The 20,466-nt window shown below is 47.7% G+C and overlaps 1 protein-coding gene across 1 annotated transcript; it reads left to right on the forward strand.

Moving 5' to 3' along the window:
- The first annotated feature begins 5,559 nt into the window (after positions 1 to 5,559).
- On the forward strand, positions 5,560 to 15,686 carry LOC149994789 (uncharacterized). Its single transcript, XM_090260751.1, has 5 exons — positions 5,560 to 5,657; positions 8,057 to 8,158; positions 8,973 to 9,147; positions 13,827 to 13,837; positions 14,237 to 15,686. Exons 2-5 carry the CDS (start codon positions 8,105 to 8,107, stop codon positions 15,614 to 15,616), a joined length of 1,620 nt encoding a protein of 539 aa, XP_090116877.1. The 5' UTR covers positions 5,560 to 5,657; positions 8,057 to 8,104; the 3' UTR covers positions 15,617 to 15,686.
- The last annotated feature ends 4,780 nt before the right edge of the window (positions 15,687 to 20,466 follow it).

Raw genomic sequence — 20,466 nt, forward strand, 5'->3', positions numbered from 1 at the left:
GTCTGTGGCAAATTTCTCAATGTCTCCATCATATACTGGAGGACCCTCATCACAATTGACCAACTCTAGACACCCAAGTTTCAAGAGGACTGGGAACCAACAGCGAGGACTTGAAAGGACAATCATTCCTATTTGGGGAGGGAATGCATCCAAAATGAGACCACACCATAGTGGGACCGTAAGGACAGTCAGGCAAAGGAACACCAGTGGTCAGTATGGAGAAGACACATTCCCCCTCTGTGTTCCTAAAAAGATTTACATACACTTCATGTATATCTTTTGCTGTCTGAACTCTTGCTACTCACTAACCCAAAACAGAAAGCAAACAGATTTGGGTCACACGGTGTCCTTTCATTCTGAACCTGCTAGCAGAACTATTGCTGACTCCTCAGGATTTGGATAATGAAGGATGTTGGTGGGGTGGGGGTTGATAAGAAAGGCAGAACTGGGGGAAAAAAAAAAAAAGAAAGGCAGAACTTAGCTGCAGGTTCGGTGCCTAACACAACGCTTGGCCCAAACCAGGCACTCAATAAATATTCGTTAAATAAATGAGGGTAGTAATGTTGGGGGGGGGGGGCTACAAAGACAGTATTGACCCATAAACCAAAGGGCATTAAATGCCAGGGAAAGGAGCCTGGCAGTTTTTCCCAGGGTCTAAAACTGAAACCTCAAATGTCTTTTCTCTTTTTTTTTTTTTTTCCTTTATTTTTAGAGGGGAGGTGGAGGGAGAAAGAAAGGGAGAGAAATATTGATGTGTGAAACAATCCATCAGTTGCCTCTTACACACCCCCAAACGGGGACCTGGCCCACATCCCAGGCACATGCCCTGACTGGGAATTGAACCGATGAGCCTTCAGTCTACAGGCTGGTGCTCAGTCTACTGAGCCACAGCAGCCAGGGCAAAACCTGAAATATCTTATGGGTCCAGGTAGGTAAAGTGAACAACTGCGGTTCCCATTCATGGAGAATGAAAAATACTCAGCTCCATCCTCTGGCAAAAAGGGTGAAATAACAGCCCCAGCATTTTCAGAGCTTCAGATTTCTCAATAGATACAGAGATTCAGACTTTTTTAAAATGTGAAATCTCTCTTAAAATAGTGTGGGGAACTAATTTTTGCAAATACTGAAGAGCAACTCAAGAAATGTTTTGCTACCATGCTAAAGTGAGAGGGAGAAATGTAGGGCTGAGAATTGCTTATATATTTTATTTTAGAATTTAGCAAAGGACGTTCTAAGTGTTGATGAATCCCAGGGGACTCCCTAATTAACTACATTTCCCAGAAGCCTCTGCCTCCCGCAGTGAGTCCGTTAACTACTATGTACCTGTCTAGTTAAAGGTAGAAGGTGTGCACAGTCGAGTTGGACTTCTGATTGGCCAAACTCTTGACTTCCTTGTTCCAACCACACGGTGCCAACATAACAGTTTTATTACCTGCGCAGTGAAGCACTTTGAGTGGAGAGGTTTTCTTTTCTTTTTCTTTTTTATTTATTCTATTTTACAATTACCGTTTACATTCGATATTATCTTGTATTGGTTTCAGGTGTGCAGCACAGGGATCAGACACTCATGTACTTTACAAAGTGTTCCTCTGCCTCTGCCGACATTTCCAGTACCTATGTGGCACCAAACATAGTTGTTATAATATGAATGTAGAGGTTTTGAAAAGGTGGTGAAGAGGCTCAAAGCCCTTAAATGGACCAGGCTCCAAACAAGAGGATTCTGGGAATGGTAGTTTCCAGTCTGGTCTCTCCACCGTTCCCCCCCTCACTCCCCACACCCCAACAACTTTCTTCCCCACGCAGCATTTCCCTGGAGTGGACAGGCGCTAATCGCCTTGGCAACGTTGCTCCGGGCGCGCAGGACGTCACCGTTACGGGCGACTGCCCGAGGGCGGGGCTCCTGCAGACTTGTCAAAGATGCTCACTTAAATTGGTGGCCACACCGAGGCTCACTCCATCCAGCTTGGGTTGCAGTGTTGTTTTGGGTATAAAAATGTCTTCACACTACTGGTCCGGTCATTACCTTAACTTCTTGGGAACTTCCTGGGAGCAATGCACAATGCAGTAAATGGGTAATTAAATTTTGCATTAATTATAGTGTGATGAGAACTCCCAGAGAGCGCAGAGTCTGGGGCTGGAGAGACAGACAGTCACCGAATAATTACAATACAACAATTATTATAATATCAGTGCTAGGATTCTGGGACGTTCCTGTGGGAACCCAGGGAGGGATTAGCCAACTCTGGCTGGGCAGGGTGGGAATAGGAGAAAGTTTCATACAGGAATGGCTGGAAGAGCGTGTTCTGGCTATATTAGGGGGACCACCTGGTAAAGGATATGGTTGTTTAACTACTAGCCTGTACACCCGAAATGAATACAAAATATGGAATGTAAACTGTAGTTGAAAAATAAAATTTAAAGAAAAAGATCTTGTTCTTGCCAGAAAAGTAGTTTCCAAAAGAAGTACAGGAGAAAGGACATTCCAGACAGAGGGAACTACAAATATGAATGTCAAGAGGTGAGACTATTAATGACTTTTTAAAAATAATTTTAATAAACACGTGGATGGTGCTTTCTGCCACATACTGTTCTAATGGCTTTACTTATATAAACCTATTCAAATCTCATAACCCAGTGAAGAGGGTATTAATTTTCTCCCCATGTACGATGAGGAAATGGAAAACCTGAGAGGTTAATGACTTTCAGTTTCACACAACAAATAAGTGGGATAAACCTTTATGCTCTGCAGGGTTCCTAGAGTAATTGAGCAAAATAAAATAAAAAAATTAAAAAGCACTGTGTTGACTGACTTGAATACGACATCAAATGCAAGCCTTGTCAAGGCTTTGGAAGGTGGTTGTGTGTCAGTAGAGGTTAGGTTAGTTATGCTACAGTAGCACACCCCCTCCCCATTACCTCAGTGGCTTACAGCAATGAAGGCTTACTTCTCATTTATATGACATGCCTGTCACAGGGCAGCTGAGGCTCTGCTTCATGCCACAGGACTCCAGAGCCCCAGCAGACAGAGTAGCTTGTGTTTGGGGCAATCCCAGTCATCATAACACAAGGAAAAGAGACTGGGTGAACTTGGCAGTGTTGAAACATAGTGGCTTTGCGTATGGACCTGGATTCAAATCCTGCCTTTGTCCTTGACTAGCTCTTTGGGTGAGCTACATAAATCCCCCTGCTCAGAGTCTTCGTCTGTAAAATGGGTGAGCAATGTCTTCTTCATAGGGTGGTCACGCAAGTTAAGTAAGCTCCACGACACATGTCACTTTTATCTGCATTTCATTGGCTGAAGCAAGTAGCAATGTTGCAGCTGAGTTTATATGGCAATCCCGGGGAAGGGTCCTGATTGGTCTTGCTTGGGTCTGGGGCCCACCCCTTGGATCAATCACTATTACCAGGATTAGTGTATAGGAGAAAGACCTGGTTACAGGCAGTTAGAACCCAGTGTGTGCTTGATGGGGATATCTCAGGGCATTTTATAAGCTCAGAGGAGGACCTCCAGGGCAGCCTGGGCAATCAGGGAGGGCTTGTGGAGGAGGTATCATGTTGGCTGTAACTTGGACGATAAGAACCATTAAAGTAAAAGACATGAATGTGACCAATGAAGGCAGAGGGAGAGGTGAGCTATACCAAACAGAAGGAGCAGAGAATACAGAAGCCTAGAGGAAGGAGAGAGAAATATAAGTGGTTCTTCATGGTTGGCATGCAGGGTGGGATGTGGAAGTGTGCTATGGACGGAATGTTTGTTCCCCCAAAACCCATATGTTGACTCTATAGTCCCTGATGTGACTTGGAGATAGGGACTTTACGGAAGTAATGAAGGCTAAATGAGGTCATAAGTTTGGAGCCCAGATCCAATAGCATTAGTGTCCATATAAGAAGAGGAAGAGCCCTGGCTGGTGTGGCTCAATGGGTTGAGCACCGGCCTGCAAACCAAAAGGTCGCCGATTCCATTCCCAGTCAGGGCACATGCCTGGGCTATGGGCCAGGTCCTCAGTTGGGGGCAGGTGAGAGGCAACCACACATTAATGTTTCTCTCCCTCTCTTCCCCTCGCTTGAAAAAGAGACAAATAAAGTCTTTAAAGAACAATAAGACGAGGAAGAGGCACCAGAACACACTCTCTCCATGTGCTTGTGTGCTGAGGAAAAAGCACGTGAGGATACAGCTGAAATGCAGCTCTGTACAAGCAAGGGAGAGAGCTCAAACGGAAACCAACCATGCTGGTTCTGTGATCCAGGATTTCCGGGCTCCAACACTGAGGAAGAAGTTTCTGTTGTTTAAGCCGTTCAGTCTATGGTTTGGTTCTGGCCGCCTGAGCTACGATGGAGTGACATGAAGTAAAGCAAGGCAGGCCCAGGGCTCACAGGGCTTCTAATGCCCGGCTAAGGTCTCAACACTTTCCTAAGGGGGATGCTGATCCAGGGGAAGGGAAGGGTGTGCTCTGGGAACAGAAAGACCCTCTGAGGTTGCGTGGGGAACAGACTGGAGGGGAGAACGTGGAGGCCAGCAGGTTTGGAAGAAAACTGAGGTGAAATTCCAGGGTGAGAGGCCAAGGCCTAAACCAGGGCCAGGTTCATGGGCACGGAGAGGGCAGCAGACTCAGGAGCCTGGCAGTGAAAACAGGGACTTTCCTCGACCTGCAGGTCCTGACTGGGTCTTCAAGCCGCGGAGATGCATAGGGCTCTTTGGGGCTGCCTGACACACTTTTATAGGGTGGTTATGCAAGTTAAATAAGCTAATAAGGCTCACTGTGTGTTGTTGGGAGAAAACTGTTATTTCATTTTGGCAATGATCCATCTAGCCTTTATTAATGTACATATGTATATTTTACATCTTTATGAAACATATAAGCTATATAACTGATGAAAGCTACATAACTTTGTGGGTTTTGTTCTTTTAACATTTGTTCGCGAGCATTTCCCCACGTTACCATGTGATCGTCATACGTATTCAGGGCTCAATAACGTTTCATAGGCGGGATGTACCACCATTTATTTCTTTAACCGAACCCCTGAGTGCATATAATTAAAAATAGCTTTTTGTTATTTTGCTGATTGGAGATGGCCGTCTTTCCAGTTGTAATTCAGAGACCTAGACTCCTTCCAACTGCAAAATGTGATTTCCAGGGTCACACTCTTCATCTGAGTGAGCAAAAGGAAAAAGACTACAGGTCACAAGTGGGAGGTCTTAACGGGCCAGATCTGGGCAAGGTGTGAGTTACTTCTGCTCACATTTTATTGGCCAGGACTTAGTCTCATGGCCACCCCCAATTGCAAGTGAAAATACTTAACTAAAAGGGAATATTCGCGGTGCTAGCACAGCCAAACATTACCCAAATATGTGTTTCTTTCAGCTGCAAAGCCCCAATGTGCTCAGAACTTTTTTGCATTCCGCCGCACACCCTATTTCCAGACTCTATTTCCCAGCATCCCCCTCAGAGACCTTAGGCCGGGGAGGAGCCACAATGGTTTCTGGGAAATGTAGTCCAGCTGCGAAGCCGCGTTTAAAGCACTAGGACTTAGTTTCGTGACAGCGCCCGCGCAGGCGCATTTCGCAGCCAACCGGAGGGTGAAAAAGCCTGGTCGCCCTTCGCAACCCGCGGGGGCGCACGGGTGAGTCCAGACCTGGCGGACCCGAGCGGAAGCAGGTGGGTGCGGGCCAGGCCAGGCAGGGAGGCGGAGGCTCAGGGGGCGGGACCCGGGTGGGAGGGGGAAGGGCGCTGTGGGCGGTGCCCCGCCCCCTCCTGTCCTTCGCGAGGCAGCCCCAGAATCCCCTGCCTTCCGCGCGACCAGGACGGTCTCAGCGCGCAGGAATTGGGCGCCTGCTGTTTGCCAGGGGACCGGTCCAGCGCGGGACCGCTGCGATCCCTAGGAGGGAGAATTTACCTCTGCTCACTCTGCAGGTGAAGACACCGCCGCCGTTTCTCGCAGGTCACAATGCTAAGAAGTGGTAGACCTGGGATCACATTGACCTGAGCGCCCCAGGGTACCCCGCACAGTCACGCCCTTGGCCTCTGTCCTTATCATGAGCATCTCTGGGTCTCTCCTGTCCTCTTACCGATCCGACTCCCCCCCCATCCCGTACTGTCTCCCCCTCCCCCTCCTTTCTGGTTCCCCGCTCTTCTGTCTCCATGTCTCTGTCTCCTTCTCTCTGGCTCTCTGCCACCTCCCTGAGTCTCTGGCCCCCTCTCTGGGTTTCTGTGCTCTCCCCTCTCCCAAGAGTCTCTGTTTTTATTTCTAAAAACAAGGTTATTTTCTTCCAAAACCATAGCACCATGATCACATCAGGAAATTAACCTACAGACCTTCAAATTTTGCTAAATGTATACCCTGGATGACGTGGCTCAGTGGACTGAGTGGCGGCCTGTGAACCAAAGGGTCAACTGGTTCAGTTCCCAGTCAGGGCACATGCCTGGGTTGTGGGCCGGGTCCCCAGGTCCCCAGTTGGGGGCACGTGAGAGGCAACCACACATAGATGTTTCTCTCCCTCTCTTTCTCCCTCCTTTCCCCGCTCTAAAAATAAAAAAGTAAGATCTTAAAAATTTTTTTTGCTAAGTGTTCCAATAATAATTTGGACAGCAGAAGAAAATGCCATATCACCCACTGCCTTGGTTGTCAGGTCTTTTTAGTCTCCGTTCACTGGGAACAGTTTTTCAGCCTTTCTTTGACCTTCCTGATCTTGGCAATTCTGAGGGCTACAGACCAGATACTTCTGGAGTGTCCCTCAGTTTAGATTTGCTCAGTGTTTCCTCGTGATTAGATTGAGGTCACGGGCTTTTGGCAGGAATACCTTAGGAGTGATGCTGTGTCTTTCTCGTCCAATCAAGAGCCCATAATATCACTTTGCCCGTCACTGGTCACATCAGTCTCGATCCCTTTTCCACTCCAAAGTGACCCTCTTCTTTTTGTAAGTCATACATGATCTGTGGGGAGACAGTTAAGTCACCCAGCGGTTTCAGCCTTCCCGTGCCTGCAATCCTGTGTAGCCAGGCACACCTGTAGCTGTTTCTCTTGGAAACACATGTGAGTCTCTGAGCCTCGTCATTTTATTTTTTTAAAGATTTTATTTATTTATTTTTAGAAAGAGGGGAAGGGAGGAAGAAAGGGAGAGAAACACTAATGTGTGTTTTCCTCTCACGTACCCCCAACTGGAGACCCGGCCCACAACCCAGGCATGTGCCCTGACTGGGAATTGAACCAGCGACCCTTTGGTTCGCAGGCCGGTGCTCAATCCACTGAGCCACACCAGCCAGGGCTACTTATTTTTATTTTTATTTTTATTAGTTTCCCCTTTGCTGCTGTGACAAATGACCACACGCCTGGTGGCTTCAAACCACAAAATGCATTCTCTTACACTTCTGGATGTCAGAAGTCTAACATGTGGTTCCCTGGGCAGAAATCAAGGTTTCGGCAGAACCCTGCTCCCTCTGGAAGTTCTAGGAAAAGATCCGTTTCTTTGCCTTTTTCAGCTTCTTGAAGCTGCCTTAGGTGTGGCCCCTTCCTCCAGCTTCAAAGCAGAGGCATAGGGCCCATCCGGATAGTCCAGAACAATGTGTTCATCTGAAGGTATTGAACTTCATCACATCGACATTCACCCCAGAGATAATCTTTTGGGGCCACTCTTCAGCCCACCACCTGATCTATGTCCAGCATGGTGTCCCCCACCAGGCAGGGGGGCCCTTGAGGGCATAGCTGCATCTCACTCATCTCTCTGTCCTCAAGAAGGAGGGGTTGGCTCTGTGGGTCAGACTTTTGGGTTCTAATCCCACTCTGACACTTGATATCTCTACGGCCTTGAGCAAGGGCCTTGACCTCTTGTGCCTTGATTTCCTCATCCAGGGATAACTTCTCTGAGCGCTGTGGTGTGAGCACAGTGAGCTGGACCTGCCGATGGCTAGTGGTGGTGGTTTCAGGATGGGGACCTCAGGCCTCCTGTCCTGAGCCTTTGCTCTGGCTCTTAGGAAACCAGGGTCCCCTCTGTCATGAGTCTTCTTTGGGAAAGTGCCTGCCTGTTTAGGCCAGAACTGACCCCACTTCTCTTCTCCAGTCTCCCCCTCTGGCTCTGCAGTCTCAGGCCTGCTTCTTTCTCCTGGAGATGCACACCTGGGACCCAGCAATGACTACCAGGACCCTGACAGCTGAGGACCAGGTGAGTCTGGGGTCCCTCTTCCCCGAGATGATTTTGTGGACCCCAGAGGACCATCCTCATCTCTGTCTGTGATCCGAAGATCTCTGCCCCTCCCAATATTGGGAGAAAAGCCATGGGTGGGAGGGACTCTGGGGCTCGGAGGTGTGAGAAGGGGGGGGAGCGGGGCGGGCTGCTCTGAGCTGGGACATTATGACACAGTCTGACGATCAACAATGTAAAGCTCAGCAACCTTTTGGTTCCCAGGTGACATGGGCAGTGGTTTATTTTGTTTCACTCCTGAGCCTTGGAGTCAGGACTTGGGGCTGGGATCAGAGTTGGTGTCTAAGATGGAGTGTGACTTGGGAATATGTGGCACCCGAGGATATATTTATTGATTTTAAAGAGAGAGAGGAAGAGAAGAGAGAGAGAGAGAGACATTAATGTGAGAGAGAAACATCGATCAGTTTCCTCCCGTATATGCCCTGACCGGGGATCGGACCTGCAACCTTTTGGTGTATGGGACAATGCTCCAACCAAGTGAGCCACCTGGCCAGGGCTCATTGGTATACTTATTATGGCAGTTTTCACGCAGATGGCAAACTGTCATATACTACAATAATTGGCATATTATAACAATTTTCCAACAGATGGCAGTGAAGAGTCGTGTAAAGGGTGGGTCTTGGTCTACTTTCTACCCAGGTGCCAGTGGGCTAGCGGCTGCCTAGGCTTTTTATTTCAACACATTCCTACAGCCGGTTTTGTTCAGTTCTCTCAAATCTGGTCAAGCCCAGGGAGCAAGTGGTAGGCTTTTGACCTATGACCTCTCCTGCCCCAGAGTTCCGGAAGGCTGTGTCCCTCCACTTTGTACAGTCGACCCTTGCAGGCATCGGTGACTTTCAAGGATGTGGCCGTGGACTTCACCCAGGAGGAATGGGGCCAGCTGGGGCCCGGCCAGAAGGAGCTGTATCGGGACGTGATGCTGGAGAACTACCAGAACCTTCTCTCACTAGGTGAGGCCCTGCTCTCTGCCTCCCCAGGAAGAGGCCCCATGCCGCCTTCTGCCCCCACCTCCTTCGTGCTCACCCACTGCTTCACTGTGGGCGGTCGCTGGGGTCCTGTGGGCCCCTCGCTGCTTCTCATCACCCCCTCCTGGCTGGCCTCTGTCTGTCTCTGTTCCTCCCCTGGCTCCTCTGCCTGAAAGCCCGTGTCCCCACCCTCTTCTCTTGCTTCCCTCTCCAGATGTGGGAGCCTCAGGCTCCCCCTGGAATGTCTGCTCCAGAATCTCAGACTCCAAGTTCTCCCCAGATGTCCTCCAGTCAACAGGCTTCATCTCAAATCTTCTCCCCAAAGCCCATAAGTGCTGTTTCCCAAGCCTGTCCCCTGAGTCCCACACTTGTCCACTCACCCACCTCTGGCCCCCTACCCCTGCGCAAAGCACCCCTACATTCCCCACACCCCCTGAGCTCAGAGTCTCCACACTGACTTGCTCCTCCCTCCCCCTCCAGGTCCCCATCTCTGGTTGGCCCCACATGCTCCAGACCCCCAGTTCCACCCTCACCTTCTTCTTCCTCGTCCTCTTACTGAGAGCCATCAGGCCCCACCCACGCACCCATCCCCAACTCCCTGCAGGTCCCCTCCTCTCTGTCTGCACAGCCTGGCCCTGCTCAGGCCTGTCGTCACCGCAGACCCCGCCCCAGCCTCCTCTCTGCTGTCTTTCCTTCTCCTTCCGTCTCTTCCTCCCGAGTTCATTCTCCTGGCTCCTGGCTCTCCTTTTCCCTGTAAGCTACAGTGGTATGAAGGCCCCATCCTCCGCCCGCCTCACTCACACACTTTCTCTGAACAAACTCATCAAAAACTCAGCTTAAGCCCTGGCTGGTGTGGCTCAGTGGATTGAGTGCTGTCCTGAGAACCAAAGGGTCACCAGTTCAATTCCCAGTCAGGGCACATGCCTGGGTTGTGGGCCAGGTCCCCAATAGGGGGCGTGCGAGAGACAACCACACATTGTTGTTTCTCTCCCTCTCTTTCTCCCTCCCTTCCCTTCTCTCTAAAAATAAATACGTAAAATCTTTAATTAAAAAAAAATCATTTCAGCACATGTCAAAATCATAATCGATATGGAAATTATTAATGAGATATTTTATATTTTTCTCCGTAATAAGTTCTATGGAATGTTCGGGTATTTCCCACGCAGCTTCAGTAGCACGGAGCTGGAACCTTAAATAGTGACATCAGGGCTTGGGCACTCTGGAATGCAGTGGGCAACCAGGAAATGAATCTCGCATTGACCATTAGAGTGTCTAACTGTGAGGTACCCAGTGTATGCATCTCCCCTGCAGACCCAGAGCCTGAGGCCCACCCTGAGGCCTGCCTGTGACAGTGGCACCCATGGCCAGGTCTCATGTCTCTTCCAGGGTTAGGGCTTCCGGGGTCCAAACCCAACATGATCTGCCATCTGGAGCGAGGGGAGGAGCCCACGATGGAGAAGAGAGAAGCCCAGCAAATTACCTGTCCAGGTGGGTGAGGATGTCTAGCAGATCTGAGCCATCTTCCTGCCTCATCTGTCAAGATCAGAGATGGTCACTCAAGAATGAGGCAGCATAATACACAGGTCGTTATCATTGGCTCTGGGTTCAAATCCCAGCCCCACTGCTTCCTGGCTGTGTGACCTTCAGGCAAGTCATTTGGCCCTCTGTGCCTCAATTTCATCATCTGCAAAATGGGGTCAGTAATAGGACATAGGGTTGGGAGGAATAAGTGAGTTCACACAGATAAGAGTATGGTCCAGCACCTGGCACGTAATCATCCCATGGTCAGAATAGGCTACGCTGGTTATCATTATGATATTTGTTAGGAATCATCTTTGTGAAGATCCAGAAGTGGGACCTTGTTGGTAAAGTGGGGTTACTGATAGTATCTACCTTCACTGAATTTTTTTTGAGTAAATTAGTTAATAGAACAAGCTTAGAATAGTGCCTGGCACATAATAAGCATTTAATAAAAGTTACCTTTTGCAATAATAATACTTATTCTATTACTGTTTTGGTGATTACCATCTGTTATGGATCTAAAATTAAATTGTGTTGTCAGGGCTCACTCGTTCTTTTGCTTTCACCTTCCCTCCCTCCCACCCCATGTTGATTCTGTTTCTAGTTTCAGGCTATCCTCTGTCTGGTCTTTCCACATGGCAGCCATATTAATGGCTGCTGGTAGTCTCAAACTTAGGTTCTGCCTAGCAACACTGTATATCAATCCAAGGAAGACTCTAATTGGCTCTGTTTGGATCTTGAACCAATTATTATGGCCTGGAGAAGGGGGTATTCTGGTTGACCAGCCTGGGTCTCATTCCCACTCCTGAGGTGGGGATGGGGGAATGGTGATAAAGAGCCCCACCAAGACTACATGGAAAAGAGCAGTGGTTCTTCAAAGGCAGGGATGCTAAGGAGACAAGGAGGATATGTTCAAAATGAGTACAAGCCTGTTCCTCTCTCTTATCTGAGGGCAAGGGTCAGATGTCTTGTTCAGCACAGTCACCAACCCAAACACTGTGGTTTGCACACAACAATTATGCAATTAATAGGTGTCCCCTGAACAAATCTACTAGCATTAAAAAATAAGTCTGCCCTGACTGGTGTGGCTCAATGCATTGAGCACTGGCTTGCAACCCCAAAGGTCACTGGTTCGATTCCCAGTCAGGGCACATGCCTGGATTGCAGGCCAGGTTCCCAGTTGGGGACATGTGAGAGGCAACTACACATCGATGTTTCTCTCCGTCTCTTTCTCCCTCCCTTCCCATCTCTCTCTGAAAATAAATAAAATATTTTAAAAAAATGCAATTCCCTTTAAAAAAAAAATCTGTCTGCCCTGACTGGTGTGGCTCAGTGTGTTGTGTGTCGTCTGCAAATGGAAAGGTCACTGGTTCGATTCCCGGTCAGGGCATAGGCCTGGGTTGTGGGCCAGGTCCCCATTTGGGTGTGTGCGAGAGGCAGCCAGTCCATGTTTCTCTCATACATGCGTGTTTCTCTCCCTTTCTCCCTTTTTTTCCCCTCTCTCTAAAAATAAATAAATAAAATCTTTTAAAAAATAAATTTTTTAAAAAAGCAATCCCCTCAACAAATTTCAAATGGGTTTGTTTTTTCTGTTCTCTACATCTCTTTCTCCAGATTGCAAGACTGTGCTGTTAAAGCTTCATATACATTTCATATTTATTGATAGCTGTTTATCAAGTAAAAGTTACAATGTTCATCATAGAAAGTGAAAATCTAAATAAGAATAAAGCAGGAAATGAAACCCCCATAATCCTGCTTATCTCTGAAAAAATTTAACATTCTAATGTAGTCCCTTTGAGTATTTTCACCCCGATATCTCTACTATATTTTTTATTTATCATACAAGATAATAACAACATAGATGAACCTTGAAGACATTGTATTAAGTGAAATAAGCCAGAGACAAGAAGGACAAATGTATGATCTCACTTGCATGAGGTACCACAGAGGGCAAATTCACAGAGCAAAGTAGAATGGTGGCTGCCAGGGCTGAGGACAGGGAGCAGGGAGCTATGTTTAATGCGTACAGAGTTCCAGTTTGGAAAAATGAAAAAGTTCTGGAGATGGATAGTGATGATAGGTGCACCCCAGTGTGAATGTACTTATGCAGCTGAACTGTACACTTAAAAATCGTGTGTAGCCCTTGCTGGTGTGGCTCAGTGGACTGAGTGCCAGCCGTGAACCAAAGAGTCACTGGTTCGATTCCCGGTCAGGGCGCGTGCCTGGGTTGCAGGCCAGGTCCCTGGTTGGGGTCATGTGAGAAGCACCAAATCGATGTCTCTCTCTTTCCTCCCTCCCTTCCCCATCTCTAAAAACAAATAAAATCTTTTTTTTAATGGTGTGTAAATGGTACATTTTATGTTATATGTATTTTACCAAAATAAAAAATAATAATAAATTTCAAGCCCTCCATCCCACCACACATGCACACATGCATGTTCACACACATACAACTATATAGAAAATCTAGAAGGATTCACTAATTAGAAACAGCATAGGAACAAAGGAAGGAGGAATATTTACTTTTTATTGTGATCATCTCTTAAAGATTACTTTTCAATGTTTCAAATGAATACAAGATCTTTTTATTTAAAAAAATTTTTTTAATTTATTTTTACAGAGAGGGGAAACAAAGGAGAAAGAGAGGGAGAGAAACATCAATATGCAAGAGATACATTGATCAGTTGCCTCTTGCACACCCCTAACTGGGGACCTGGCCCGCAACCCAGGCATGTACCCTAACTGGGAATCGAACCGGTGACCTTTCAGTTCACAGGCAGGCACTCAATCCACTGAGCCACACCAGCCAGGGCTGTTTTTCTTATTTGTGAAAATGCATTATATTATGACTAATAAACAACTGCGCACCTCTATAAACTTTTCCAACTCGGTTCTTTCATTTTCGAATGTATGGATGGCATCCTTCCATGTCAGAACATGAATCTATCTGTCTCACGCCTTCTGAAGTAGCAACATAAACTTTGAAAGTTTCCTTCTTAAGTTTGCAATACCAGTTCTAAATAATTAACTCCCTTTCTCCTGGAGCAGACAGTTGTCATATTTTCCATTTGTTTCAGACCCGGAGGCAACCTTGACCACGACTCAGGAGACACTTCCAGAAAAGACTGTTTCCGAAGAAGCAGCTTCCCCAATGGTAAAGATGGAGGGAATTTTAAAGGCAGTGCTTGGAGATGCCAAGTTGGGGGACTCCTGGACATACACCTGCCAAATGGAGGCCCAGGGAACGCAGAAGAGGCATTTGAGATGTTTGTTTGCTTCCCCCAAGGAAGACGCCTGTGGGGAGAGAGGCCTTGGCTGTAACGCGCTTGGGAGAAGCTTCAGGCGGACCTCAACTTTCACCAGGAAATGCAGAGCACCGGGCGGAGAGAGGCCTCGGAAGTGGAATGGGGCAAGACGCCGAAGGGCCTGTGTAGAAAAGAAGCCACTGAACTGCACAGAATGTGGGAAAGCCTTCATTTACCATTCGGACTATATCCTGCACCAGAGGATTCACACTGGGGAGAAACCCTACAAGTGCAAGGACTGCGGGAAGGCGTTCAGCAACAGCTCCTATTACATCCAGCACCACGTCACTCACACGGGAGAGAAGCCCTACGCGTGTAACGAGTGCGGCAAGGCCTTCACGCAGAGCTCGTCGCTGACCGAGCACCAGCGGACCCACACCGGAGAGAAGCCGTACCAGTGCCGAGAGTGTGGGAAGGCCTTCACCCAGAGCTCCTCCCTCATTAAGCACCAGCGGTGCCACACTGGGGAGAAGCCCTATAAATGCGACCAGTGCGGGAAGTTCTACTCTCAGGTGTCCCATCTCAGCCGCCACCAGAAAACCCACACGGGGGAGAAGCCCTACGAGTGTGGCGAGTGCGGCAAGGCCTTCTCTCACGCCTCCTCCCTGACCCAGCACCAGACGATCCACACCGGAGAGAAGCCCTACAGGTGTAACGAGTGTGGGAAGAGCTTCAGCCACAGCTCCTCCCTGACCCAGCACCAACGGGTTCACACGGGGGAGAAGCCCTACGAGTGCTCGGAGTGTGGCAAAGCCTTCAGCCACAGCTCGTCCCTGACTCAGCATCAGAGGATTCACACCGGCGAGAAGCCCTACGCGTGTAACGAGTGCGGGAAGGCTTATACGCAGATTTCCCACCTCATGAGGCACCAGAGCATTCACATGGGGGAAAAACCCTATGTATGTAATGAGTGTGGCAAGGCTTTTGGTCACACCTCGTCCTTTACTCAACACCAGACCATTCACACTGGTGAGAAGCCCTACAGGTGTAACGACTGTGGGAAAACCTTCAGCCAGAACTCTTCCCTGACACGCCACCAGAGGATTCACACCGGGGAGAAGCCCTATGAGTGTCATGTTTGCGGGAAAGCCTACACCCAGATTTCCCACCTCATCCAACACCAGAGGATTCACACCGGAGAGAAACCCTATAAGTGCTGTGACTGTGGAAAAGCTTTTAGTCGGAGCACCCACCTTATTGAGCATCAGAAAGTCCACACCGGAGAGAAACCCTATAGGTGTAAGGAGTGTGGGAAGACATTCAGTCACAACTCATCCCTTACGCAGCACCAGAGGATTCACACTGGTGAGAAACCCTACGCCTGCAAGGAATGTGGGAAAGCCTTCAACCAGAGCATTCACCTTATTCAGCATCAGAGAATTCATACGGGAGAGAAGCCCTACAAATGTAACAGCTGTGGGAAAACCTATACCCAGATCTCACACCTTGTTCAACACCAGAAAGTTCACATGGGTGGCCGACGCTGTGCGAGTAAAGAATGTGGAGAGGACTCCCGCGGGAGTTCACACCTGGCTGAACACCAGAGACTTCACACTGTGCACAACACCTGTGTCTCTGATGATTTTGAGAAGATCTTTGTCTGGAGGACACAGCTTGCTGATCATTAGAGAACTCATGCTGATGAGAACACCTGAGAATGAAATGCACCAGCAGTTCTGCTGTCGGGCTCTGTTCAGCCTTCATTGGCACCAGCAATTTCTTCCCAGAGACGAACTCTAACACCATCCTTTGAGAGAGCTAGTTCCTTCCTTTCCTACGAGGAGGATGGCACAGTTTGTCACCAGCTGGGACAGCTTCTAATCATTTTAGGAGCTTCCCCCTAAAATCTCAACATCTTTCCTATTTTTCAACCCTACCCTGTCCCTAGGGGGTGGTCTAACTGGGATGCAAATACACCTGGGATCTTTAATAAGATCTCTCTGAGCCTTTTTTTTTAAAAGATTTTCTTTCTTTTCCTTCCTTCCTTCCTCCCTTCCTTCCTTCCTTCCTTTTCTTCTTAGAGGGAGAAAGAGGGAGAGAAACATTGATGTGTGACTGAAACACTGATGAACTGCCTCTGGCATGCCCCCCAACTGGGGACCTGGCCTACAACCCAGGCATGTGTCCTGACTGGGAATTGAACCTGAGACCTTTTGGTTTGCAGGCCAGAGCTCAATTCACAAGCCACATGAACCAGGGAAGTCTCTCTGAGCTTTTTATTTATTTTTTTAAAAAAGATTTATTTTTAGAGAGAGGGGAAGGGAGAGAGAAAAAGAGGGAGACAAACATCAGTGTGTGGCTGCCTCTCGCACACCCCCAACTGGGGACCTGACAGGCAATCCAGGCATGTGGCCTGACTGGGGCTCAAACCCGCGACCCTTTGCTTCGCAGGCCCACGATCAATCCACTGAGCCATACCAGCCAGGGCCATTGGTTGACTCTTGTATGTGCCCTGACCAGGGGTGGAACCTGCAACCTTGGATCATCTGGATGACATCCCAACCAACTGAGCTACCCTGCAAGGGCCATATCTGGCCAAAATTTAAAACTGCATGACAGTCTTCACTGAAGGGTATGGGGAAACTACCCTTTTCCCACCACGCAGGTGAAGATGGGAATGCTTTAGCAGTTAAGTAAATCAAATAGTGTGAGTGATTATACCATACAAGTTACACTATATTTATATAAAACAAACTTCCTAGAGCACTACCTGGAACATGGTTCTCAGAAAATACCAATCAATAAAAATTTTAAAAACTTTAAATTTTAGCCAGCTAGATAAGTAAAGATAGTTTTTTGGGTATTTTTTTTTTCTTCCTTATTCTCTTCTGGGCTGAAGTAGGAATTCAGCCCTTCTGTGAGAAACCTTCCTTACATCAACTCTTTCAGTCCTGGTCATACTCAATGTTCCTCCCTTCCTTGTGCTCTAACATACTTATTCCATTAAGTTTTATGAGCAAAGCACGCTCTTTTGTTGCGCATGGGCACTACTTAAAAGCACCTCCATCGAGGGGGCTCTCGCCTAGCACCCGTGTTTGACAGTTGCCACAGAGACAAGATTCGCCCTTTCCAGAGTGAACGGTTGCCCCGGAGACGGACGCCGGCGATGGTTGGTTTTCAGAAAGTAGACTGAGGAAACAAACTGTATAGACTTCTCTTTCTTCATTCCGCCTCTGGAAGCCAGAAATCTCTGACATTCATGTACCCCAAGCCAAAGGCGCCCGGGACGCCAGGGTTCCTTACACCTTTGCCATCTTCAGACGACGAAGGCAATGGCAATGAGAAGCGGTAAGCCCGTAGGAATCTGGGAAGTGTAGTTCGTCAGGGAGTCTGCGCAGGCGCAGAGGCATACACGGCACAGGGACTGCGCACGCAGCGTCACCGCCCTAGTGGTTAGTTACCTATAGGAAGTTAGTGCCGCTTGGGAGAACGACGAGAGGTTCAAGACCCGATTGCCAGGTACTTGAAGACCCCCGTCTTTGGCCAGAAGAGCGGCTTGGAGCGGTCTGGGGGTGCTTAGGCCACCTACCGGAAGGGAGACGCACGAGAAGGTGGTGCACCTGAGGCTGGGCAGCTCGCTGCCTGAGGCCAGCCACGCTGCGTGGCGGGACTAGGGCGTGGCGATGAGCAGGGCTAGCGCGGGGATTGGCTAGTAAAGGAGCGGGACTTCGGTGGGATTGAGCCAATGAAACCGAGTGAGCGGAACGCTCTGAGGATTGTTCCGAGAATCCTCATACTAAGGGCCATTCTCCCCCCACCCCCTTTATGACCCACCCCCTTTATGATATGACATTTTATTTTTATTTTTTTACAAGTATTCTTCCTTTTTTAAAAGGGATTTTTTTTCTTTATTCTTAGAGAGGGAAAGGGAGAGAGGGAAACTGATCCGTTGCCTTTCGCATGCGCCCAACCTGGGATCTGGCCCGCAACCCAGACGTGTCCTGACCAGGAATTGAACCGGGGACCTTTTGGTTCGCAGGCTGGAGCTCAATCCACTGACCTATACCAGCCAGGGCAGGATCATCCTTGAAGCTCACAGAGGACTGGGGATTCGTCCGAGGTTGTCCACAGATTTACTCTTGCTCTTGGTTTTGGGACTCATTGGCTGAATTGAATGGTATGACACCAGCTTAGTTTCTCAGTTTCTGTTTCTAAGCTCAATTTTTAAGGAAGTAAATGTTTAGTATAAGTCTATTATTATTATTGTTCTATTAATAAATGCATTTTTCAATCACTTATTGCTAGGTGTTGCACTATATTCGAGGTTAAGTGCTAGGATTCCAAGTTTGTAAGTGTTAATCTTATGAAATAAACAATTAAAATTTATAGTAAAAAATGTGTTGCTTATTATGAACCAAGGGTAGTGTTGAAAAATAGCGGGTTGCTTTTAATGCCAATAATTACTAAAAAGTATTGATTATCCTGAAACAGCTAATATTTATGCATTCTGGGTGCCAGGCACAGCTCTGAACATTTATCCTCACAATCTTTCAGCGGAGTCCCTGCCATTGTTATTGCTGTGTTGTTATATATGAGGAAACAGGCTCACAGGGGTGATGGCGCCTGCCCAGGTTCACCAGCTGGTAAAGGTCAAAACGAGAATGTTTTTAGCATGGTGGTTAGAGGCCCAGGGCTGGAGTCTGACTGCTTAGGTTTAAATCCTGGCTCTAGCACTTTCACACTAAACAGGTTGGAAGGGGCATTTCTTTTTTTTTTTTTTTTTTTTTCCCAGATTTAATGTGTTTTATTGATTAAAATATGGAAGGGGCATTTCCTTAACCATTTGGATAGAGTGTGTCACTTTTCATGTTTTATACAGCGAGTTCTTAGGTACGATTTCTTAGAACAGTATCTTCTCAGTGTTAGACATCTACATGATACTTTGGTTTTTGTGTCCTTCTGAGATGCCGACTGCCTGCACCAAGATTCTAGTTATTTCAATGCCCTTTAAAACTTGTGACCATGACTGTATGGACAGCCAGTGTCACTCCCCCACTTTAGAAAACACTAGTAAGAGTTCTGTGAGCAGAAAACTTGAAAACCATTACTGCAGGTCACAATAATCCCAAATAATGAAGGGGGGGGGGGGAACAGGCTGGGACTGGCATTTTTTTAAGGCTTTAGAAAGGCATTGAGAGACCTGGCTGGTATGGCTCAGTGGGTTGAGTGCCAGCCTGCAAACCGAAAAGTCGCTGGTTTGATTCCCAGTCAGGGCACAAGCCTGGGTTGCAGGCCAGGTCCCCAGTTGGGGGTGTGCAAGAGGGAACTACACATTGATGTTTCTCTCCCTCTCTTCCTCCCTACCTTCTCTCTCTAGAAATAAATAAAATCTTTAAATAAGAAGGCATTTAGAAAAAAAAAGGCATTTAGAGATACCTCTTCTATAGCACCCCAATATTAATCTACCAGAATTTCCACATGGAAGAGGACAGGAAGGTGGTATGTACTAGGTGCAAGGAATTACCTGCAGAGTGCTGCTGCAGACGGGGAAGGAAGATTTTTGTTTTGCCCTTACCATTTTTATATTGCTGGAATCTTATAATGTAACTCATTAGTTCTGTAATTAAATGGTACCTGGTCATTGTGGAAAGTCTGGGAAATACCACAAAGTATGAGGAAGAAACTTATTTAACTCAGAAACAAATACTCATTTTAAGGTTTTGGTGAATTTCGTTCACTTTTTTTCTGTAATCACCATTATTTGTTGGAAATCTTCCAAAGGCTGAACTCCTGCTTTTATCATTATATCATGAGCCCTCCTCAATATCACCAAAAAGTCTTCAAGTACTTATGGGGCTAGACATTACTGAGACCACCACCATCTGGTTCTATTCTACTGGGGTAGATGGCACTTCCCAGCCCTTTTGCATTGGAGCCATTGTGACTAATTCTGACCAAGGGGACATGAATGGAAGTGACCTGCAGCACTTGCATGCTGAGGCAATGATAAATTCCTGCAGGATCTTCCAGCTCCCTCCCTTTCCTTGCTGTGGTAACCAAAGCCTCACAATCCTATTGGTGGGGCTATACCCTGGTCTCTTGGGTGGATAGGATAGAGGTAGCCACCCACTCTGTCCCCAGCCCCTGCCAACCCACAGTGAACATGTAGTGTGAGTGAGCAAAATAAACCTTTGTTCTGTTCAGCCACTGAGATCTGACACTGAGCTGTGTTGCCACAGCATAATCTACTTCTTCCTGGTACAGCAGAGGTGCTAGGCTTTAGTTAACTCAGTGTTCCCCAAACCTCATTCAATTAATACTACTCTCATTTTAAAAAAAGATTTATTTTATTTTTAGAGAGGGGTGTAGGGAGAAAGGGAGAGAAATATCGATGTGTGGTTGCCTCTTGCACACTCTCAACCAAGGACCTGGCCTGTGACCCAGGCATGTGCTCCAACTAGGAATCAAACTGGTGACCCTTTGGTTCTCAGGCAAGCACTCAATCCACTGAGCCACACCAGCCCGGGCTCTCAATTTT

This window comes from Furipterus horrens, unplaced genomic scaffold, assembly GCF_987537825.1.
Source record: "Furipterus horrens unplaced genomic scaffold, mFurHor1.1.pri manual_scaffold_13, whole genome shotgun sequence".
NCBI lineage: Eukaryota > Metazoa > Chordata > Mammalia > Chiroptera > Furipteridae > Furipterus > Furipterus horrens.